Below are 25214 nucleotides of genomic sequence, written 5' to 3'. Positions count from 1 at the left end.
TTCAGCCTAATCAACATAAATAAACACCGTTCTTCTGTATTTTAAAATACAATTGAAAATGTTGACCGTATTTATGTTGTTTAGGTAGGACTGTGTGGAACTATGTTTCTATTGCATAGTTCACACACACAAAGTTATTTATTAGTTATCTCACTTTTATTTTACCTATAACAAATGATCAAAACACTTATACATTTCACAGTATGTATACTGTATACTCACACGATACTATGCAAGTATCTGATATAAATATTCTGCATAACATAAATCTCACCTCAGACTTATCATATAATATTATAATTTGTTCTACTGCTGTTATTGATTATGGCTTTCTACTGAATTCTTTATTTGTGAGACGTGTACTAGGGATTCAATCATTCCAAATTCTGTAATGGGTGCCTACACTTAATGTTGTAGAGTCAACAACAAATTTTGTTTCTACAAAACTCATAGGCATATTAAACACTTATAAATAAAAATTATTATAAAGATTATGAATATGTATGTATGAACACACCAATTAAACGTTCTTCTGTTTTGTTCTACTGCTCATATAAATTACAATTGAATAATATGTACAATAATATGTTGTTAAGGTATAACTGTATGGAACTGTATGTTTCTTTTGCATAGTTCACACACACACAATAAGCAAGGTTACAGTTATTTATAAGTTATAACTCACATTTATTTTAAATGTGCCTTTAACAAATGAACAGAACACTTATCCATTTCACAGTAACTTATAATGGACTTTCTTTCATAAATCTCACCTCAGCACATTCAAGTAGATTAACGAATATTAAAATTTCATAACTCATCTTATACCAGTTTTGTTCAACTGACTACTGCTGTTATTGATTATGTTGCCTATGATTGTATTAATATTAATTAGGTAAAACACACACACACACCTACAATAAGCTGCAGTGTTACAATTTTAAAGTTACCTAGCTACTCATAACTCCCTAGGTACCATATCAATTTATATTTATACTAGCTGCTGTCGGAAACTCGCTGTCCTGAAACTCGGGGGATAGGTGAGACTCGCTGAAGTGGGCGGTGGAGGCTAGTGACGACAATGTCGTCGTAGTTTTACATATAAAAATTGTTCCTGTTTAAAAACAAAAATTTGAGGAGGTGATAAGGATTTCTGATAATGCTTGGCGAACTCGTTACGAAGGCGGGAATGTTTGAATTTCGAGTTTGAGTGTCTAGATATATTCTCACATCACCTATGGCCTATGCAAATCGGCCATTGAATAATACGGCCTCCCGTCGCATGTCCGATGCTTTTTCGTATGTAAAAAATCGTCAATTTGAAATCAATGTTTCAGTGTCTAGCAAGTTAATCTCCTCAAGTGAATATCGATTAACATATATGCAGCAGCTTGTCAGGTAGGCAATCCACCTGCGGTGGATTACAGACCCTCTGTTCCGCGGCAATACATGAAATTCGGCTACTTTGGTAGTATAAACCTATTCTGTACACGCATAATATATTATTATAAACATTTTAGAGCACACATGATTATATTCGCCATGATAAACCCTAAGCAAATTTTATCATACACAGAGAAGTAACGTAAACCATACACACACACACATATATATATATTATATACCAGCCATTGAATTATACGGCCTCTCGTCGCATGTCCGATGCTTTTTCGTATGTAAAAAATCTTCAATTTGAAATCCATGTTTTGGTGTCTAGCAAGTTAATCTCCCCAAGTGAATATCGATTAACATATGTGCAGCAGCTTATCAGGTAGGCAATCCACCTGCGGTGGATTGCAGACCCTCTGTTCCACGGCAATAAATAAAACTGCGCTACTTTGGTAGTAGATATATATCTATTTTGTTCACGAAAAATATATGAATAACAAAACGCATATAAACGTATTTAATCTGATAAACCAATAGCATTTGATCATATAGACAGTCAATTTTATAAATAACACGCAATTCGCAATAGAAATTCACGATGAATAATAATAAAGTATTAAGTGAATTAAGAAATTAATGAATATCACAAATAAAATGGTGTGCATGCCGTGTAGAAATTCTCATGATTAACAGAGTACCTATGGTTTAGTCACAAATTAGTAATAAGTATTAATACAATGATGATCTATTTTATTGTGTTTCTGTTACATTTGCATTGATGAAATGAGTAATATAAAAGATATTCCTTTTATATATGTGTTTTTCTTCAAGGTGTTCCAATATAGTAAATTTTTTTTATATACCTATATAATCGAACCTAACTTATATTAAAATTATATACGTCATCATAAGTTCGAACAAATTACTGCTGGTAGTTGTGTAGCCTATAGGTTATTGAATAATACTGAAGACAACATATTGTATGTTTTAAGGAATTGGAATTTATTTAGTGTAACCAATGGCTTATTTTATATTATATACTACTATATACTATTTTGTATACTCTACAGTATACACACACATAGCTTAATTAAATGGTTTTTTTTTTCTTGAAAACGGTTTATTATGGAAGACGGATCGTAAATGGTTAGGTACCAATCAATTATCATTTATCGTCGTTGTCCAAATCCAAATACATTTAGGCATATAGCTCTAATTGGTTTTCAGTGATGGTGGAGCAACCTTCACTAAAAAAAGAACTAAGTAATAATATAACAAAAAATAATTAAATAAAATTCGAAAAAAATGCAAAAGATCTCAGGTGGCTATGTTATTTAAATGAGCCACCGCAATAACTTAGCTAGTCCTACAACTAACAATTTTATTATTATTAATTAATTAATAAATAATACGATGTACGCGTAGATATAAGATGCGAAGTGATTAACGGTACTAAGCGATATCCAGAGACCACAGTATTTTCAAAAACACTTTTATCGATATCATTGATATCAATAAATAGATCACGCGTAGTTATTAAATATAACTTATATAACAGACTAAAAACACGGACTACCTAGTATTTAAGTATTTATTGTAGGTATAATATGCAACAGTAATTCGAGTGACAAATTATGATCATTAGAACATTGGAAAATTATGTAAAAAAACGAAAAAAACATTAGGACATCGGTAGCTTAAAAAAAATTCAAAAAAAAATCAATCAATTATTATTAATCGTTATTTTGTTGTAATTAATATGTTCTTTATTCCTTACGCAGTCGGATGGAAATTTATCAAATTTATTATTCTCCGCCGCCGGGATCGAACCCTATACCCTAACATCTAGTGCCTAACGCCTAACCTACTTGTACATCCTACCGAGTTACTGGATTGCGGAAAAACTTTAGCATTTAAACCGTTTTTATTTAGCGGCGATTAATACTAAAAACGTTTAAACGTGTGAATTATGTGTCAGTTAACCTTATAATATAGTAGGTATGTTTGTTTTTAATCGATGTGTTTATACTATTTCGGTATAGTATATCCATCTATGATTCTGTTCATATTGTACTAAGTTATGTTTCTATTCACTGTTTAGTCATAACATTTAGTTAACCTACCATTATTTTATTGCATATTGTAACTAACAAAATTAATCAAGATTCAAGAAGTCATGTGAATACACAGCAATTTCTTTTTTGTTAGGTATAAAATAAAATCAAAACATATTGTAATATATACAAAATCATTGTGTATATTTTAAAAATACATATACACGGCTAAATAATTAAGTTCTAGGTAAATGTTAAATAATTTACAATTAGTCGTTACTTCTAAATGTAGTGTAATATCAATATATTATTTTTTATTTATTTTGATAGTCTATGTTTGAATAATTTTATTAAAATCAAACTATTGAAGTCCGTTTAACTAAATTTGCTTATTAATTTATTCTAATTCTAATGATTTCTACACAATTTATCAAAATAAGGGAGTTTAACATAATATGCATGTATGTATACTATTTAATAAAAATAACATTTCATATTGTCAACAAACTGTTTTGTGACTATACTATTATATTACATTAATGTACATTTGTAGGCTTGGTTAAATAATTAACCTAACCAATATAGATTACCTACTTATAGAATCTACCTTGCCCATCATTAGCATAATTTAATACTGTATGCATTTCAGTACATATAGACTTTCATAACTAACACCGTCAATGAACTAAAGTGTTATTTAGATCTATCACATATTTAATAATTTATTTTGATAGTCTATGTTTGAGTAATTTTATTAAAATCAAACTATTGAAGTTGGTTTAACTAAATTTGCTTATTAATTTATTCTAATTCTAACGATTTTTACACAATTTCTCAAATTAAGGAAGTTTAACATTATATGTATGTACCTGTGTATTATACTATTTAATACAAATAACATTTAATGTTGTCAACGAACTGTTTTGTGACTATACTATTATATTACATTGGTGTACATTTGTGGGCTTGGTTAAATAACTAACCTAACCAATATAGATTACCTACTTATAGAATCTACCTTGCCCAACAATAGCATAATTTAATACCGTATCCATTTCAGTACATATAGACTTTCATAACTAACACCGTCAATGAACTAAAGTGTTATTTAAATCTATCAAATATTTAAAAACAATAGGCTTTTCACAGTAGCTAACTTACCTATAAACAGTAATATTTAATAACACACTGACAATAATAGAGCCGGCGATGAACCAAAGCGTTAATATAATTACCAAAATATGCTTTTTCTGGTAAATTTGGGTAGGTATTTGATTATCACAAATGTATAGACTACTCATAGAACCTAAATTATTTATCAACAATAATATTTAATGTTTTATCCGTCCCATGAATGACATTCATACAGCCGTTAATAAATAAAACTGTCCATATTATTACTACTGGTGTAATTTAGTAACTATTTAATTACCACAAATGAATAAAAACTACATTGCCTATAAGTAATGATATTTAATAATGCATCCGTAGCAGTACATACTCACTTTTACTAAATTATTAACATTACCACCAAAATATTCTAAATATGGTATAACCGAGTAGTTATTTAATCAATTTAAACATAAAAACCCTAAAGAGATTACATATACACAGATACTACGGTTGTCGATTAACCACCGTCGTAGACTACTCATTACACCTATCGGCAGCAATTATCCTTATCCGTAGCATCATATGTTTACGTTCTTTGAGCCGTCGACGAACAAAAGTGTAAATAAATATTACATATTATTATATCACATGTAGTCGCACCTTTTATGTGCTGTGTTAAATATTTGGCTACTAACCGAGTAGCCGTTTTTGTAATAATTTATAAAAAGTAGGAACACTCAAACACCGTCGACATGAGCTTAAAATAAGGATTTCGAACAGGCAAAAGACAGAATTAAACGTATTTAAAACAATATTTATTGAATCAAACAAAAACAGTATAATATTTATTATTATCAGTACAATAGGTAGGTACCGCACGTCTACGGGTTCGAAAATGAGTATACTACGCGAAAAAAGAGCAGTCGGCGGTCTTAAAGACGAAAAAAAAAAACGATAAAAACGAAAGTCGGCCGCGTTTTCGATTTTAAAAGAAACGCGCTTAAATTAAACGTAAAAAAAAGGCGACGGAAAAGGGCGTAAAAGCAGAAAAATCGAGTAAAAAGTGGAAAAAATAAGCGTAAAACGTTTCGAAAAATCTAAAACACGATATCTGTGACTGATGAGTGATACGATAACTGAAAAATCGTGATAGCTCGGCCGCCGCCGCGAGGAAGTAACGCGATTGGCCGGTCTTAAGAAACCCATGGAAGAAAAACGTAATTCTTCCATGGGTTGCTTAGAGCGATATATATAGGGATTCACGTTTTATATTATAAGACGTTTTCTTACACAGTTAATTGTCTGGATATACATAACTAAGGCCGTATTTAGGGGGGAGATACAGGGTACTGTTGCCCCAGGCAGCTGAGAGGGCAGCTAATTGTATTTTTATAATGATTAATGAGGCGTATTTTATTATTTTTTTTTGCCCCTTGGTGTCAAATTCTTAAATACATACATAAATACATGTTGAGTTCTGCTAAATGGCTTCATCATTCCACATGCTGTAATCTTTTCAATGATCCCTATATCGTTAGATTATTTCAATACTTTATTTGCCGTGTTGATAGAACTAATTGTACGTTGTAAATGCTTAAGTTAACTTAATATTTGAAATTTGTTTATGTAACATTTGATGACCTATTAATAGTACTAGAGAAATTATTACAGCGAATAAGAGAAACAGGATTTAAATTAAAAGCTACAAAGTGTAAATTCGGATAATTTGAACTTAAGATACTCGGGCAAATAGTAAATCAGGACGGAGTTAAACCAAATCCTGATGGTCTAGCTGCAATAAAAAATTTTCCGACCCCCAAAACAATAAAACAAACAAGAAGTTTCTTGGGTTTGTGCAATTTTTTTAGAAAATTTATCCCTCGATTTGCAGAATTAATTTCACCGATAACTGATCTAACTCCGGGACATTATCCCACCAAAAAATCACCCATTAAATGGTCCATATTACATCAAAATGCATTTGAAAATCTAAAAAACAAACTAACCAGTCCACCCCTTCTAAAACACTTTAACCCGGGGTTACCTATAATAATATGGACAGATGCAAGCAAAATCGGTATAGCAGGAACTTTATTGCAAAAAACAGAAGAAGATAAGCAACTACACCCTGTTTATTTCGTATCCCGGCGGTTAACCACAACAGAAGAAAAATATAGTGCAATAGAACTAGAAATGCTAGCAATAGTATTTACGTTAGAAACATTCCGCACATATGTATATGGTGTCGAAGTAGAAATTTGGACAGACCACGCCTCACTTAGATATCTAAACAGCATTAAAACTCTATCAGTGCGAATTCAACGACTAAAAAGTAAAATAATTGATTTTGACTTCATAATAAAATATCGAAAAGGACTTTTAAATCAAGTGTGTGACGCGATGTCAAGAAACCCGGTATTCGATCCACCCACGTATGAAAAAGAACTGCAAAAGGATAATGACCTAACCATTTGCCACGTTACAGTTATTAATTTACCGATAGAACAACGTAATGACCCAATACTTAACAAAATAATACAAGCATTAGACAACCCGGATATATCGGACCAAGTATGGATAAGAAAATCGAAAAATTACTTTTTAAATCAAGAAAATATTCTTATGTACAATCATACGTCCAAAGGGAACACAGTACAGTTAATAGCGTTACCCAATTGTCGTAAAAACGAAATTTTATGTAACTTTCACGAACATCCACTCGCGTCCCATCTTGGAGTAGACAAAACATACAAAAAAATCATAGAACGTTATTTCTGGCCAACCATGTATAAAGATATCCGCATATTTGTAACTTCATGTTTAAGTTGCCAAAAACGAAAGGCTGATAAAAGAGCTACATACGGTCATATGTTAACATCACCAAAAATGACAGGAAGGCCCTTCGAGAGGTTCATTATTGACTATATAGGGCCAATCAATCCGCCGAGTAATGGATATTATTACATTCTAGTAGGCACCTGCGCAACTACGAAATATGCCATAGCGAAGGCATATAAACATGCCGACTCAAAATCAACGGTAGCTTTTCTCATAGATGTAATACTACAATTCGGGGCGATAGGGGAAGTGCATTCAGATAGAGGGCTTCACTTTACAAATAAATTGGTAAAAGACCTGTTAAAAGCACTAAATATACAAAATACTAATTCCATAGCTTACCGCCCCCAGAGTCAGGGACAAACCGAAAAATTTAATGGTACTTTAATCGATATGATAAGTCATTTTGTACAGGAAAAAACAAATCACTGGAATCAATATTTAAAATATGTACTCTTCGGATACAACACATCGGTCAATGAAACAACAAATCAGTCTCCATTTTATCTATTGCACGGTTATCACCCAAAATCAATTTTCGATTATAATCTTATTAGCACAGATACAGCACCAGAAATTTTAAACGAATTAGAAAAATTAAATAACATAAGAGACGAGTTACCAAAATTACTGGAGGAAAAGTTTCTAAAAAATAAAAAACATTATGATTCACATAAAAACAAATAAAATTTGTAATAGGGGAAAAAGTCTTAGTTAAGATAGAAAATAAAGGATCGAAATTTGCATATAGATACGGGGGGCCATTCAAAATTATACGACAAATATCAGAGGTTACATATATAGTGGAAATAACCAAGAATGGACAGTTAGTTCATGACTATAAACACGTTAGTCAACTAAAAAAATTTAAAAGTCGAGAAAATAAAGAAATAACATAGGTAAGAAAAACAGTTAAACGCATTATATATATTTTAAGTTTGATATATTGCATATTAGTATAAATATATATTTTGGGTATATATTAATTAATATTAGATATATAATATATAACCACAGAATTGTTTAGAATATAAGGAGATCGCACTTGATATATTAATAATTTTTTTTTTTTTGTTGTTTGCCAACTGAAATGTAATATCCAAGAATTCACAATACATCATAATGCTAAAGAGGTCACGATTTAGGACTATAAAATATCAAATTAATATTTAATAATATGACTAATATAGTAATATGAACTGTTATATGTAAATGAATGAGAATAATAATAATAATTAACAAACGTAGGCTCAATATTTACAAAAAAATAAACAAAAAAAAACACAGCAAAAAAAAACATACTACCGATTACTGAAGCATTTTAATAGTGTAGACAAGAATCAGTCTTAATAATGAATAGTATAGAAACGGTCATACAACAAAGTCTTCAAACTACACACCCATACAAGCAACATAGAATAATCATACTTCGATAACTGGGTGAGTAAAATAGCTTAACATAAATACTAGTATATTTCTCTATTTATTCAGGGTTTTATTTAGTTACTTACCTATCTATTCTTTGTTACGGTTAAGCATGATTTACCGACCAGAAAAAGTTAAAGCAATTAACACGAAATTAATAATAATTACATTTATGGTATTTGAGTTAACTAAGGGAGATCAAAATTTTTTTGAGAATAAACAATTCACTACCAACCCAGGTATTTATTCGAGAATATATCCCCACTACACATAGCTATTTCTCAATGGAATTTTTTGACGTTTTATAATATTTCGAATTACGAAAGTAGTTATGAGTTCATAAATATATATTTTAATAGATTTAAACTAATTTGCCAAAAATTTGAAAATAAATCAACAGACATTAATGATATATGTATGAATTTTTAAAAAAATTAACGCAGTACTACTAGACAAAATTAATGAGGAAAGAGATGTTCAACAACAATATTTAAATATCGATAAAATATATAATGTAAACCCTAAGGACTATAGAACAAAACGAAGCTCATTTTTCGGGGAGATTGGAAAATTACAACGAGCCCTATTTGGAGTTTTGACTGAGGAAGAGGGTGAAGAATACCAAAATAAAATTAGAATTTTGGAAGAAAAACAATTAAAAACAGTTTTAATACAGAAAGATCAAATTAAAATTTTTGAAAGTACTCTTGATTCAGTGACAACAATTTCATCAGATTTTACTAAAATCAAAAATAATTTGAATGGCTATATAAATAAAATAAATTTCGAAGTAAATAGTCAAAAGGAAGAATTAAAGGTAGTAAATATAAAGGAATATATTATGTTATATAACTCAATATACAATGAGCTCATCAATCAATTTTCAAAAGAAACTTCAATTTTATTAAACACAGTAATAACAGCCCACAGAGGGCAGATAAATCCACAGATATTAAAACCAACTGAGTTATTAGATCAATTTAAAGACGTAAAAATAAATTTACCTTCAAATTTAAACATGCCAATTGAAATAAACATTAAAAATTACTTTGATTATATGAAAATTATAGATTTAAATATATTTTATCAGAATAATTTAATTATTTATTCAATAAATGTACCACTAATAGAAAATCTAAATTTTAATTTATATCGTATTATTAGCTTACCGGTAAACATCAATAAGAATAGGTTTATTTTTATACAATCCCCTGAAGAATATTTAGTCGTAGAAAATAATAAACAATACTAACATTTTTTTCTCAAGATCAGGTGGACGAGTGTAAATATATTAAAATGAATACGATTTGCAGTGTAAGCATCCCGTTATCTAACGCAATTAAGCCGAATTGTGAATTCCAAATGTTTAAAAAGGGTAACATTATACCATCCAACTGTGAGGTTAAGACGATCAACATGGTCCACGATATTTGGTACCATTTAAAAAATAATAACCAATGGTTATATGCCACTCCCGAACCGATGGAAATAGTTATTAGTTGTGGAGAAGAAACGGAAAACACGATTATTAATCAAACAGGCCTATTGTCCCTAAAAACTAATTGCAAAGCATTTACAAAAAACACTCTCATAATTTCAAAATATAAAAACCAAAGTCATTTTTCAAAAGACTACTTACCTCCTTTCCATCTACCTAACTTTACCAAAAACTTAAATAAGATAATCATGAAACAAAATGTACCACACGATAACGTAGATACGATTGAAATACCCAGAAAATTCAATGACTCAAAACTTCATGCTAAATCACTTTCAGTTTTAAATAGAGAAATAGAAAATCTTTTAAGAGATAATGCTAAAGAAAAAATAACAAATATTCACTCTACCGGAATTACAGCATTAATAATAATAACAATAGTGGTAATAACATATAAAATAATTAGATACGTAAAAAATAGGGGTAAAAAAACTAATAGCAAAACCAAGGATAAAGTCAATGTATTATATCACGTGGATAATCATAAAATACAAAAAGATAACAATATAACAGTTGAAGAAATTGTCGAAACTTAAATAAATTACGTGATAATTGATAGACGAAAAATTATAGTAAAAATCAGTGCAACTTGGTACCGGTTTATAATTAACTAAATTATGTAATACTTATACATTTATATATATATATATATATATTAATTTTTTTTTCTCTTAATAATGTTAACATAAAAGTCGAGTTTCAGATATAGCAGATGTCAAACACCAATTTAGCTGGGTTAATCAACCTAAAAGAACCAACAATATTCAAATTATTTATAGATTAAGGTTATTGTATTAAATTATAATTTTTTTTTTATGTTCATTTTTGAGTACTATATTTTTATATCATCAGAAATACTTATATTGTCGATTATTGCTATTAAATGGGAATATTACTAAATTATAAAAAAAATAATAACAATAAATCATAATCATATTTATAATACGTAAAACCAACACTATTTGTATAAATAAAAAGTATAATTTGCCTCTGGCGGGGTAGAAATACTCGCAAGCAAATACTTATAATATACAAATAGTCTACACATGGTTAAAAAGAAATATGGTTCTAGAAAGTTTTGAAAAGCAGCCAATTAAAATAAATTGTTAATGGTCATAATTGACAATATAAGAAAGTTAATTAAAGTTATAGAGATTAGAAATTACAAAACCAATTAAATTTGATAATGTATACATATGTAGATTAGGTTTATATGTATAAAAATGTAAAAAAAAAAAAAATATGGAAAATCCGAAAAACTTCACCATGTTCAGTCATTTTTTTTAAAAAGCAGATTTCAGCATGATATATTTAAATTAGGGGAAAATGACCTATGTGAAAACTGTTTTGAATCATATAATCTAAATTAATTTGATATTAAATATTTTTTTTTATTAATTAGGAGGGGAGGTTTGAGGGTCTACTTTTAAAATTCAAATGGGAACCTATATTTTTGAAATATGATTCGTGCATGGTTTAATTTTTAATAAATTTTGACGGTTCATTTACATTTATGTGATAATAATTGGAGGAGAGCTATCGGCATCTGAATATTGGTGTTAATTTATAAAATGTCAACAGTGAATAATACTAAAAGTGCTTCCGTTGGGTGTATGAACAAATAGGACCCGGGTCATCGAGATCCCAACCATACATATGGTAACAACATGGATCTAGTTGTCTCGGGATCAAATTATCGAGCCTTGATCTAAAAGTCCTGATAATAGGATTTGACGCTTATCAAAAAATTATAATATAAATTTTAAATTATTAAATTACTAAAATTAATGTTAATAATGTTGTGCTTATGTTAATATATTACTACTACACTGATGTCTTAAAACTATAATTTATTTATGTATATTTAATATAGTGTAAATAATAATATATAATATACACCACGACTAGAAATTATTATAAATACCCAGTTATATACACTTTCGAGAATACAATAGTTAATTTTGAATTATTATAATATGTAAGTACTTTTAAACTTAAAATAATACTATATACTACCAGTATTTAATGAAATTAATTATTTAACAAAACATAGATAGGTACAAGCTTATTGCATTTATTTAAAGTAGGTATTGAATTTTCTGAAGAAAATGAATAATAATTTTTATCATCACAACTGACTGTATAGTCAGTGTAATGAATTTCTGATTTCTAAATAATTATCCCTAATCTCTTAATTTATAAATATTGGTGTGTCTGTGAGCGTAGGCATACTCTACGTATTATTTAACTTGATGTACATTGTGGAGAATGATTAATATATCAATGTTTTGCCCAAGTGACACTCAATACCACTACCTTGTAATTAAGAGTTGCATGTTATTTAGCAGATAGGTATAAAATACATATCAAAATATGTCAATATGTGTACTCATCCCAAAAACATAAAAATGTTAAAATATAGTACCTATTTCTTATAATCAAGGTCATTAACTAATATTAATGCACTATTAAAGTCTAAAATGTCCATCATTTAAAGAACAAAAATGTTTTAATGTAACAAAAGTATTATTTATTTAAATAAAATAAAACAAAATGCATTAGAAATTTAGCTATTTAGCTTAAGATTACAACTATTTCTGTTATAGGTTCTCGCCATAGTGGGCCAACCAATCTAGTTAACCCTTCATAGCATGCACCACATAAACATGTGTGGTTACATGGTCGTAATACCACATTTGATTCCTCGTTCAAACAAGCGACACAGACAATAATTGCTCTCATATTTTCAACTGTAAAGTAAAAGTTAGATAAGTGAGAATATCAATATGATCATTAAGTATAGTATTATTATGTGCATGTTCAGATTCTTGATTTATGTGTGTGTGTGAAAATGTTAATAATAGTTAGCATATAATTTGTTTTATTTAAATATTCTCTAGCTCCACTCAGAATTTAAAATAAAGATATAGTATAGAAATATTTAATAAATATTGTGAAATCAGAAGACAATCTACTGCCCTTAATTAATAATGTTTAGATTTTGGTTCTTTAAAAGACTATTGTCTGCCATGCTTTTTGAGTGAAAATATCTATTGTTCTGTAGGTAAGTATAAATTTTAAAACCGGTCCCATACTTAGAGGAATGTACATCACACATTTTCATATTGATAAATAAATATTTTAAAAGACTAACTTTCTTCATTAGGTCTTCTGAAGTGAACATTTGGCATATTGTCATCATTTTCTATCCTTACTGGTTCTAAAATAAAAACTTTATTTAGGTCATGCATAAAAAAAACAATAATAATTATTTTCAATAGCAATCTAAAAGAATTATTAACTTATAATGTTTACCAATTCCCAATTATCATTCAATTAAACAAATATAATAATATACATGAACGTTTAAAATTTTCAAACTGAGTAAATACATTTTTATCAACAGTTAAATGAAAATAAAAAAAAATAAATCCATCTAATTTAAAACTTGTTTTCCATAATTTTTTGTTCTTTTTGTTTTTCCCAATTATTGAGAAAAGTATTAAAACTTTGTCCTCCAAGAGTACCATTTAGATTCCTATCAAAAATATATTATAGTTGAAAATTTTTTTTTCTTTAAATTGTGTATTGTATACATAGTATATACATAGTTAAATTAATATATGTATCGCTCTACTCTAAATCTAAAATAATTGAAATTAAATAAATAGATACTATAGAAATATTGTGAAATCAGATGAAGATCTACAACTACTCTAATCAACATTGTTTAGATTGTGTTTCTTTAAATTACTATAGTGTCTACCACGCTTTTTGAGTAAATAATATTAAAAATAGTGTTCGGTAGGTATATACCTAGTTTTAAAACTAGTCCTACCTATATTTAAAAATGTATATTACACATTAACACAATAATAAGTAAATATTTTAAGAGGTTATATTTTATTAGTTATTACCTTGTTCGTGACCTCCTGAAATGGACATTCGGCATATCACCATCATTTTCGATTCCTATAGGTTCTAAAATAAATTATTTACTTAGGTCATACATTAAAATACAAAAAAAAAATAATTACTATCTTCAATAGCAATCTTAAAGACTTAATAACTTAAATAATAATTATCATTTCCCAACAATCATACAATTTACAAATATAACAATGACTGGATATAGCCAAATATATGTTATTGAACTTCAGTTAATGTATACATAACAGAATTAGTGAATATCGTACAAAAAAATTTACGTAGATAAATGTTTTGTGAATAGGTATTAAATTTTTAAAACAAAAGCTACATGTGTGTGAAATATATATTAATCATATATTTTAAAGTATTATACTAAGTTCAGTGTCTTACCTTGTCCAAAATATTGTGGCTCGTATAGTGGTAAGGGTGACAACAAAGGGAGATTATGGTTTTGAAGTACTTGCTGAAAAAATTGAGGAGGCGATTCATAACCATAAATTAGACGCTCTGCTGGCTCTACAATAAATAAATAATTCATATTTTGCTTACACAAAAACAGACAAAAAAGAAGACATGATTACCAATATGCTCTATAATATCATTCGGTTCGCCACCATCAACTTGTTGCTCTATAAAATAATAATATTGTGAAATAAATTGTATACTTATAAATATTTAAGATACAATGATAATAAAATTATCTCTTAAATTTTAAATTAAATCATGATTACCAATATGCTCTATAATATCATTCGTTTCGTCACCATCAACTTGTTGCTCTGTAAAATAATAATTGTGAAATAAATTGTATACTTATAAATATTTAAAATACAATGATAATAAAATCATCTCTTAAATTTTAAATTAAATCATGATTACCTATATGCTCTATAATATCATGTGGTTCCTCACCATCAACTTGTTGCTCTATAAAAAAAATAATTGTTTTACTGTACATATAATATTTTTAATATTATTTTATTATTATAAACATAATACTTAATTTCATTAATTTTTTGTCAAGAAGTTCACAAAATAGCTAGTAATATATTTTATGAAAAAGTGTTGGAAATGAATAAGAACAATGAAAAAGAATTGAATGTAAAGATTATGCAGTTGGATAAGACTGAATAGGAAATGGGAAGAATTCAATTTTGGTATTGTTCATTTGGTTTTGACATCAAAGATCCTATTCTATGACACAATTGTTAATCAATTAATTTCTCCTATAATCAATATCAACCATTAAAATGACCAATACAATTATCTTAAATTTTAAATTAAATAATATGAAAGACTGAATCAAGGTATAAAAAATATATTCCATTTAATTCAGTTTGAATCTAAGAAGATTTTAAAATATATGAATACCTACATAAGTAAACAAATGTTAAGCCTACATGAATGTCATAGAAGTGATAGATTTGTAAACAAAACATAAATTTTTTTGGTACAACTAATAATGTGATCTATTCAAAATTAGATTGAAAAAAAAATTTTAACCAATTAATCAACTCGCCTTCATTAGGACGGTTTATTCCAAAATTTGGGGTACTGTGTTTACAGTAAACCAAAAATTCGGTCACTGAAAATCTATTGGTCCTCAACTTGGTTAGCCCAGTCTGTATTTTTTTGTCTTGCGCTATCCATGCACGTGGTCTTGGTTGCCTTATTTCTATACCGTCAATAGCTAAATGGTAATCGTTGATTACACCACCCGTGTATCTAATAAGCATTTCTGAAATAAAATCATTTGTTTAAGTAGGAAATATAAGGCCTTAACTGAAAAAATTATAACTGACAATTGATTATTAAAATCAACCTTGTCCATACTTTACCTATAAATAGCCATGGGTTTGGGTTTGAAATATTTATATTGGACATAAGATTCCTATGACTTATTTCCAATACATTGTTAGTGCGTCGGTTCAAATCTGTTACTGACAGTAATTCAGCAAATAATCCTATAAAATTAGTTAATTTAGATCTTCATACAGTTGCTCATACCCTCAGTATAAGTGAAAAAATTAAATTATAATAAATACTATTTGTTTATATAATCAAATTACCTATTAACCAAGTCTTGTTAAAATACTGTAGGAATTGGAAAAATTTCAAACTTTCATCTGGTTCAACAACATTACAAATATTGCTACGGAAAAAAATTTCCAGTTCCCTAAATCCTTCCCGTGTATTTTCGTGTGGTAATAGTGCAATTATTGCCATTGCCATACGAAAAAAATCATGCACCTTTCTATTGTTTTTATACAACCGGGTTAACCCTAAAGTATAGGTAGTTATAATATTTAGCAATTAATAGTTTGAATAATAAATAAAAATTATTTATTTATTATAAGAACACAATTATTAGGTATTTAATTAGTATTTTTGACCTGTTTTAACTTTTAAGTATCTACATAGCAATAAATCTTACCTAATTCCTGGATTTTTCGCCACAAACACTGCGAGGAATGAAACCAGCATCCGATGATTCTTGTCCTTGGAAATTGTGACCTGATTGCATTGATTGTTGCACGTTCAAAATCCATCATGATGGTTTGTGGTTTCCAAGTAGGCTCAATTGTTTTGACATACATAAAAAGAGCATTGTATGCCTGCTCTGTTTTTCTGGACATTAGAGCGTAAACCAATGGAAACCCCTAAACAAATATAAAATTAATAAGTTTTGAAATACTAAACAATAAATTTCATTTAAATGTTACTTAAGCTTTTAAATAATAATGAAAGAAAAGAGTTGAGTTGTCAGAAAATTTCAAACCAGTATTTCGTATAAAACAATTGAATAGAAAATTATATGAAAAAAAAATTCCGTCTTAATGGGCCAGTTTACCATTAGTTTGTTAAAGTTTAATTTTCCAATGTTTATTGTGCAATATAAATTATAAATATACCCACTTAATGACCACATAATAAGATACAAGAACAAATGGTTATCCATTTATTTATTATCTAGACATTTAATTCTAATTCAGACATTTGTAATTTTACTTATTAAATTATAAAGATTACTTTTCAATAAAATACTCACAACATCATAACTAATAATAACAAATAGTTGCTGACATTGTCCACCAAAGCTTGGTGCAGCATCAAATGTACCATCAATATAAAAATGTTGGCTTGTCCTAAAAATGCTGAAATAAACATGATATTAGGTAATTATATTAATACCTCACAATTCTAGTTTGTTTAACATTTATTGATTCTTATGAAACTCACTTTCTAACTTGAGGTGTTACAAAAACCAAAATAATACCTTCTTCTTCTGTCATACCAGTTCGCCCGTGGAAAAAACATTGTCCCTGGATTTTTAATAACTCTGCATATTGAACGTTTTCTAGTTGCTGTTGAAATTCAGTCATCGATCTAGGATTAGGTGGTCTGTTAGCACTCCTAGTCCGTGCCATTTGTCGCCGGTGTGCCTTAAATGGAGATAAATTTGCATGCCTGTAATTTGGAAATGCACAAACCTCATCATATATAGTACGTAGTGGTAATATTTCATTTTTTGCTCGTTGGTGTAAAGTTCTTCTAAATTCGGCCAATACTTCTCGTTCACTATTATGCTGATGTCCAACATTCAATAGAACTGTATTTGGTTCACCATTCAAAACTTTACCTCGGGCAGGGCACCTATAACAATTTTAATGTTTGGATATTTAAAATGTATACGCCTGTCGCCTACATAGGTATGTATTACGTTTATAGTTTATAAATGTTTATATTTGAATAAACATTATTATTATTATTATTTTTATAAATAATATGATACTTAATGAATATTATATAACATTAATTGCATATATTTATTCAATCATTTTAAATTGTCAAAGGAAAATCTATTATAAAAGACCAAACACATGAACCAATTAATTATAATTAGATTTGGTTTAAACTTGAATAATAATTATAATAATACTTTATTTGTCTTACTCCCAAACTGGGTTTAATTATTTTTTTCTTAAACAGAAATATGCTAATTTAAAATGTTAAAATAATATATAACTACATATATAAAAATATTATAAATTAATTGTTGTGTATTTTAGGTAGGTATATGTATTTTTTATAAGTTTTTTTATCACAATCGTATTATGCCCTGCATTTAAAATATAAAATTCTAAATCAGTTTTAATTTTTTCATTTAGTAGCTAGGTAGGTACCTAGTTTAAGCTTAGAGACAATTTTACAATTATACTATTTAACAGCAAATTATAAAAATAAAATAAAATTTTAGAAGTTAATTAATTGTAATATTAATGTTAATGTTAATGTAATTAATATTAATGAATTGCTTAGGGTCTAAAATTTAGACATTAGACAATTTGATTGATTATAGATTATTTAATTTCATAAAACATTTTGAAAAACATTATTCCTGGTTATTATAATTTTTATAATTTGATTCGATATGATCACTTAATAATATATTAAAAATCATTGTTTATGTGTCTAAAAATTAATTTAATAACAAAAATGGGTTTATTTTAAAGAACTAAGTACCTATATGTATAATATGATATTAATTATTCAAAAATTACTTTGAACGCCATTGAGAACATCGAACTGTGAAACCGTCTCTGCGAGTTTGGTGCTTCCAATAAGAATTTCCATTATTGTCTCTCAATGAGAATCCACGTCCATTTAAGCCAACGACCCTTTTAATTGCAATTTTTTCGATCACCATGTTGTTGAAAAAATTAAAAATTTGCAAAGTAAAAATAAGCACTGATGTTGGTAGATCAAGACAAATTGGATTAATGAACTCTATACCTATCTGTGTCTCTTGTAACCCCTGAATAAACTTTAAAATACCAAGCAGAAAGTTTATCATCATTATCTACTTCTAGGTAATATTATAGTTTTCAGACTACACTAATGGTTTTTTTTTATTGGAATAGTTACTTAAAATACAAGAAATTCACAAAATCTTGAATCCAAAGAAATAATAATAAAATATCAATTTGCAGTTAGGTACTCTAAAATAAAGTATATAATAATATTATTAGTATTAGTATTCTAGGTACTTCATAGTTCATAGTTAGTAATTTGTATTCTTCATTAAACACATTTTTGTTAAGAACTGTTCATGTCGATACTTTAGTACCTACCAATAATTATGACTGTTAAATGTGTAATTTCAAGAATATTAAATATTTAAGTCACAATATAATCAAGAAGTAATAAATAATAATATTATTAATATTTATTCTATATTGTGTTAATTATCAATATATTATAAATAATACGAATACCTATATACCTACTTAATTACTAATACAGACTACAGTATACAAGTATTTAAGGGGTGGTTTGAAAGGGCAATAGCCCACTCTGGCTTATGTTAGGACTTAGCTATAGGGGGTGACAATATTTTTACGGTGACTGTAAAAAAGTTAAACTATGTTTTCGAATACCAACGCAATTGAAAATTATAAATTAATATTTAGTATATTATTATTGTATAATATTGGTTTCCAATCTACAACTTCGGAATATTTTTTTTGGCGGAGTGAAAAATTGTCTTGTTTTTTAATGATCTCAGTGGCGCCGAAGTCTATGTTGAAGTCGGGCCATGGCCCGACCTCTTTTTTTAAAAATGTGGCCGGTAGGCCGCTTTATATTAACATCATAAAACTTTTATTATGAATAAATGTATATTTCACACTGCCTACCCCAAATTTGAATACTTTTTTACGCCAATGGATATTGAGGCCGCGAAGTTTTAAAATTGCACGACCACATTTTAAAAACTTCGACGCCATCACTGAATGATCTCTTGTCTAAATATTAAATTTAATACCTTAAATCCATATAACTATACATTGTGGCTTATACCATAAAGGGTATACTATAGATATACTTTATTTATTATTGTATTACACAATAGGTATATACGTATTTAAATATTTTACTCTGCAAAATAGTCACATCGAATTTTTATTATAAAATAGAAGCCATTTTTTTATAAATGTATAAGAAAAAAAGATTTAATGTGATTCAGATAATATTATACATTTTTATTAGTTTATAAAATAATATATTGAAGTATTGATTATGTCTAAAAGATTAATATAGTTTACTATGTTTTATGTGACACATAAATTGACTATATGGATATGGATATGGATCATTATCTGGAGTTGACGAGATCTATAGTTAGGCTTGGATCACACTATGCGTTTTGTCGGTTACCGAGAATCGGTGACCGATCAGTAATTAAACCGCAATTACCCAAAATAAAATATGATTAAACGGAAAACGCAATATCGCGACCAAATTAGACCGATTCTCGGCAACCGTCAGGACGCGACCGCAACATGTTGCGGTTGTCGTTTCCCGATACCGATCGGGATGTAAATCATAGCACATACATTTCAATATAACCGATCACATTGTGCGGAACGTCGGTCACTGTTTTAAAAAAAAAAACATTTATAATTTTATTGTTTTTTGAAAAGCTATTTAGAAAAAAAATTATTTTAGTTGAAGTAAAAATTAACTTTTTCGTCTTATAATTAATTATGTTTGATACGGAAAAATTAATTTTGGAAGTTCAAAACTACCCATGTATTTGGAATATGACTTCAAATGAATATAGTAATAAAGACTTAAAAAAAGCATGTTGGCGTAAAGTAACCGAATCTTTGTACGGAGAAGAATGGCAAAATTTTTCTGAAGCTGAAAAAGAATCTAAAGGTAGGTATTTTCAACTTATAAATTATTTATATATCATATAATAATAATAATATAGTTTATTATAATATCATGTTATAAAATACTTTTACTAATTAAATAGTTATAAATAATATAAGATCAAATTATATAAAACTTAATTTAAAAATATAATAACTTATTAAAACTCTCTGTACTGAAATGGTACTGCCCCTTCGTTTATGAAATAGTTAGCATAGTTATCTCTAATTTCTATTCCTCGAGAACTGACGTTTCTACTTTGGTGATCCATATCGTTCAAATGTAAATTTACGTAGTTTTCATTAGCCTCTTCGTAATTACACCCATCTCTTTTCCTGACAAAGTTATGAAGAACACAACACGCCTTAACAATATCGTCACAAAATTGAGGTTCCACTAAAATTGGCGTATGTAATACTCGCCACTTATTTGCAAGCACCCCGAATGCGCATTCAACAGTTCTTCTTGCCCTAGAAAGTCTGTAATTAAATATTCGTCGAGTTTCGTTGAGACCTCGACCGGGAAACGGTCTTAATATATTTGTATGAAGACCAAATGCTTCATCCGCAACAAAAACATACGGTTGGATATTATTTTCAGTTGAAGGCAATATACTAGGTTCGGGAATTTGGAGTAAGTTTGAGTATAATTTTTTACCAAATGCACTTTCTCGAAATACACTTGAATCAGCTTCCCGACCATAGGATCCAACATCAATAGTAATAAAATTAAAATTGGCATCCACTACTGCCATCAACACTATAGAAAAATATTTTTTATAGTTATAATAGAGTGAACCCCCATTATTCGGATTTTTACATCTTATGTGCTTGCCATCTATAGCACCCAAACAATTTGGAAAATTGGTTTTTTCATAAAATACTTCAGAGATTTTCAGCCATGTTTCTTTAGTTGGTTGTGGCATTTCAGTTTCTTTTAATTCTGACCAAAGAACTTTACACGTTTCTTTAACTATACCATTAATTGTATTTTTTCCAATGCGAAAATCAAAGTGTAACGCTGCAAAATTTATACCCGTGGCTAGAAATCTGTTAAAATCAAATAATTATACCGATTATAATAATATATAATATAATACTGTTTTCTTAACCTACTGTTACATATCTCATTTATTTTATTCTGAAAAAAAGTTATTAGGTGGGTTTTAAATGTATTTATTATTTTATTTTTATATAGCATACCTAATTATAATTTTTTACACAATCATTATAATTTATAATATGGTAGGTATGCGGAATAATAATAAGCAAATTATCAAATTAATTTATTAAAATAAAATATAGATATTTAAAAAAAGCGGGTAAGTCGTAGATGTCGCTCTGCTGTACAGTAGGTTACTGTAATGGATGGGATTAAATTTGAATGCAATGATAGGCAGTGGCGTATCCATGGGGGGGGGGTTGGAGGTCAGACCCCCCCATGAACCTGAGATGATAAATTAACTTTTACATGAAACACGGTTATTTCTTTAACATTTTTATATTTTAGAATTTCGACTACCACGAAGTAAAGTATGGTAAGTTTAAATTTGCTTGACAGATTTCGTAAAAATGTAAAGTATAAACACTTATAAAAAAAAGTGTCTAACGATTTTTAATTTTTTTTAGCTACAATAAGAACAACTAATAAGGTACCTTGTATTAAATTTTCAAGTTGTTTTGGTCGTCCAAAATTTTTTTACCGACCCTTCAAAAAAAATTGCTCATAAAAATCGAAAATTTCAGTGGTCTATACATAACTCAAAAAAAGTCAAAAATTAAACTGTATATAGATGACACTACCATAAACATTTAGTAAAAATTTCAAGTGTTTACAGTGATTAGTTTTTGAATTACAACCATATAAAAAAATCGATTTGGTCGAAAACTGGTTTTGCGTAAAAACTCCCGTTTTTCCGTCATTTTTTTTTTGTTTTTCTTAATTTTTTTGAAAACTGTTGGAAAATGTTTACTTTTCACCTCTATAATGCACCAAGGATATTCACTTTTACATCAGAAACCACCCACAAAGTTTGAAATTGAAGCATTATTTCGACTAGTTATGCTGAACACAGACACAAAAAAAAAAATGCCATTATAAACATTTAGTCAAAGTGTCACGTATTTACGATCATTTGATAATTATTGTTTTAGAGTTACTGTTACACCAAAGACCAAAATCGATTCGAAAGAAAATCCTAGCATAATTACTGTCCTAAAAGGTGATGACAGACAAATAAAAATAAATTTTAAATAAAAAAAAAGCACTCATAATTGTAAAACCAACACATTTGTCGCTCCGTTCAGAATCGGACTATTATTTTTTTTATAAGCGTTTGAACTTGTATTTTTTACAATATAATTCCATAAAATATACTTAGTAATATACTGACGGAATTATTTTTGTAGTTAAATAATTATTATTTGTGCCCTGATTATATGTATTTAATTGCACAGTAAAAGAAGTTAAAGACAAAAAGTGGAGACATATTAGGGATGCATATATGAAACATGTATCAGAAGAAAAAAATGTAAAAAGTGGATCCGGAGCAAACAAAAAAAAGCCTTATGCTTATGCCGAATCTATGTCTTTTTTAAACGTAGCAGTAAAAAAAAGGAAGTAAGTCAATATAATTAAATACTAATATAAGAATAAACCTACTTTACCATCCTGGTAGAATGTTTGAATTTTTGTATGAACACATATTTATATTTTATTTAGAACAACTGGTAATTTTGAAACTGAAGAAAATGATAATAATCACAATGATCACGAAGAATTAAATGACCATGAAGATATTGACAACGAAACTGAAAATCCAGTTAATGTGTCATTTTCTAAAGCTTCTTCTATTAACAAAAAAAAAACAACATTAAATCCTTTTCAACAGAGTCTTTTACAGCATTTAGACGAAGATAAGAATCCTGATAAAAATCTCGTCCTAACTTTTCTTCCTTATGTAAAAAAATTGAATGATGAAGAAAAGTTGGACTTTCAAGTTCACACACTTCAGTATTTAAGAGATGTGATAAAAAAAAAACAAAATAAACCACACCAGTTCACACAAAACCTACTAGGTCAGCATTCCATTGATATTCCTAATAATAGTTATCAAACGTCAACTGCAAATTTACCAGTAATGAACCCTACGTCACTTTTGAACTATATTCCACAACCTGTTCCACATCAACATTTATTGTATCCAGAATATACAATAAATTCCAACCAAACACAACCTACTTATATTCATCAAGATTTATCTGATAAATCACAAATGAATTAAATTTTATTTCTTTTTTGAATACATATTACGATTATAAGTAAATATTTTTTTTTTATTGCCAAGGATGGATTTACTTATTATTTTTTTTTTTTTTATTAACACACATTATGCACTATAGGTACAGATGTAGCAAAATATAATTTAATTATAATTATAATATTTTAAGTCGCCATTGAAAGTTACTATTGGTATTTTATTGACTGCGTTATTTTTTTTTTATAATCTATATGTGTTTTAATTTATATAACTTAAACTTTAAACAAATGTTTTTCAAAATTATAATGATATAATTAATGTGTACATGAAGGACATTTTTCAATAACAGAATAAATTTTTTTTGTTTTTTTTATTAATTTACTAATTGAATTTAAGCCTCGTATAAAAAAAATAACTAGTTCGGGGCCTCGGAAGCCTGTACCAGACGCCCAGGCCAATACTGAGTTAAGTACCTACATTTTAGTATTTTAAAGTTTCGGAAAGATGAATGGTATTTGGCTTAAAAAATGTACACTACGCAATGCAACGCAATATTCTAGGTTTTCTCAGAACAAATATCAATAATTAAGTAGGAATCAAAATAAAGAACTTTGATTAAAAAAAAAAACAGATTTTGGAGAAAAAACTAGTTTCTTACATAAACTTATATCTTATATTAGTTGAACTTGTTTAATAAAGCCTTCATATTAAACTGATGATAGTAAAGACGGATAAATTTAGTAAAACTGTAAAACCTTTAGTAATATGTAATAAAAAATTAACAATTAAAAATTTATTTACCTTAATGTAACCGTTAATCTTTTTTCGACTGTTATTGAATTTCGAAATGTTGTATTTTTTTTTGATAGTCGATAGCGAACTTTTTCCACTAATTCCTCGAAAGACGATATGGACATTCGATAATAATTAAAAAAATTTTCTGGATATTTTTTTTATATTATCAAAAATAAATCAAAACTTTTGTCATCTT

At 28.0% G+C, this 25214-nt stretch overlaps 3 protein-coding genes across 3 annotated transcripts; 1 reads left to right on the top strand and 2 right to left on the bottom strand.

Moving 5' to 3' along the window:
• Window positions 1–14614: 14614 nt before the first annotated feature.
• LOC149063275 (uncharacterized) lies at window positions 14615–16131 on the bottom strand. The gene is made up of 4 exons (XM_089218680.1): window positions 16086–16131; window positions 15767–15985; window positions 14979–15026; window positions 14615–14763 (listed from the first exon to the last, which is right to left on the bottom strand). The coding sequence occupies exons 1-4, from the start codon at window positions 16129–16131 to the stop codon at window positions 14615–14617; spliced, it is 462 nt and encodes a 153-aa protein (XP_089074806.1).
• Window positions 16132–16299: 168 nt separating this feature from the next.
• LOC149063274 (uncharacterized) lies at window positions 16300–17540 on the bottom strand. Its single transcript, XM_089226276.1, has 4 exons — window positions 17488–17540; window positions 17297–17402; window positions 16682–16907; window positions 16300–16529 (listed from the first exon to the last, which is right to left on the bottom strand). The coding sequence occupies exons 1-4, from the start codon at window positions 17538–17540 to the stop codon at window positions 16300–16302; spliced, it is 615 nt and encodes a 204-aa protein (XP_089082402.1).
• A 3249-nt stretch (window positions 17541–20789) lies between these two features.
• Window positions 20790–24247, top strand: LOC149063273 (uncharacterized). The gene is made up of 3 exons (XM_089215593.1): window positions 20790–20967; window positions 23421–23583; window positions 23686–24247. The coding sequence occupies exons 1-3, from the start codon at window positions 20793–20795 to the stop codon at window positions 24245–24247; spliced, it is 900 nt and encodes a 299-aa protein (XP_089071719.1). The 5' UTR covers window positions 20790–20792.
• The last annotated feature ends 967 nt before the right edge of the window (window positions 24248–25214 follow it).

Source organism: Diuraphis noxia, unplaced genomic scaffold, assembly GCF_037042655.1.
Source record: "Diuraphis noxia isolate RWA-SAM2 unplaced genomic scaffold, SU_Dnox_SAM2 contig0001, whole genome shotgun sequence".
Taxonomy (NCBI): domain Eukaryota; kingdom Metazoa; phylum Arthropoda; class Insecta; order Hemiptera; family Aphididae; genus Diuraphis; species Diuraphis noxia.
The sequence above is the reverse complement of the archived record's forward strand: the minus strand, read 5'-3'. Positions and strand labels throughout refer to the sequence as shown.

Coding starts and splice junctions, on each gene's coding strand:
- LOC149063275 (XM_089218680.1), bottom strand. CDS start 16,131: ATGTCCAATATAAATATTTCAAACCCAAACCCATGGCTATTTATAG. Junction 15,986..16,085: donor AAACCCATGGCTATTTATAG/GTAAAGTATGGA, acceptor ATTTTATTTCAG/AAATGCTTATTAGATACACG. Junction 14,764..14,978: donor TGATATTATAGAGCATATTG/GTAATCATGATT, acceptor TATTTATTGTAG/AGCCAGCAGAGCGTCTAATT.
- LOC149063274 (XM_089226276.1), bottom strand. CDS start 17,540: ATGACAGAAGAAGAAGGTATTATTTTGGTTTTTGTAACACCTCAAGTT. Junction 17,403..17,487: donor GTAACACCTCAAGTTAGAAA/GTGAGTTTCATA, acceptor TGTTTATTTCAG/CATTTTTAGGACAAGCCAAC. Junction 16,908..17,296: donor TTATTATTAGTTATGATGTT/GTGAGTATTTTA, acceptor ATATTTGTTTAG/GGGTTTCCATTGGTTTACGC.
- LOC149063273 (XM_089215593.1), top strand. CDS start 20,793: ATGTTTGATACGGAAAAATTAATTTTGGAAGTTCAAAACTACCCATGT. Junction 20,968..23,420: donor AGCTGAAAAAGAATCTAAAG/GTAGGTATTTTC, acceptor TTAATTGCACAG/TAAAAGAAGTTAAAGACAAA. Junction 23,584..23,685: donor GTAGCAGTAAAAAAAAGGAA/GTAAGTCAATAT, acceptor TATTTTATTTAG/AACAACTGGTAATTTTGAAA.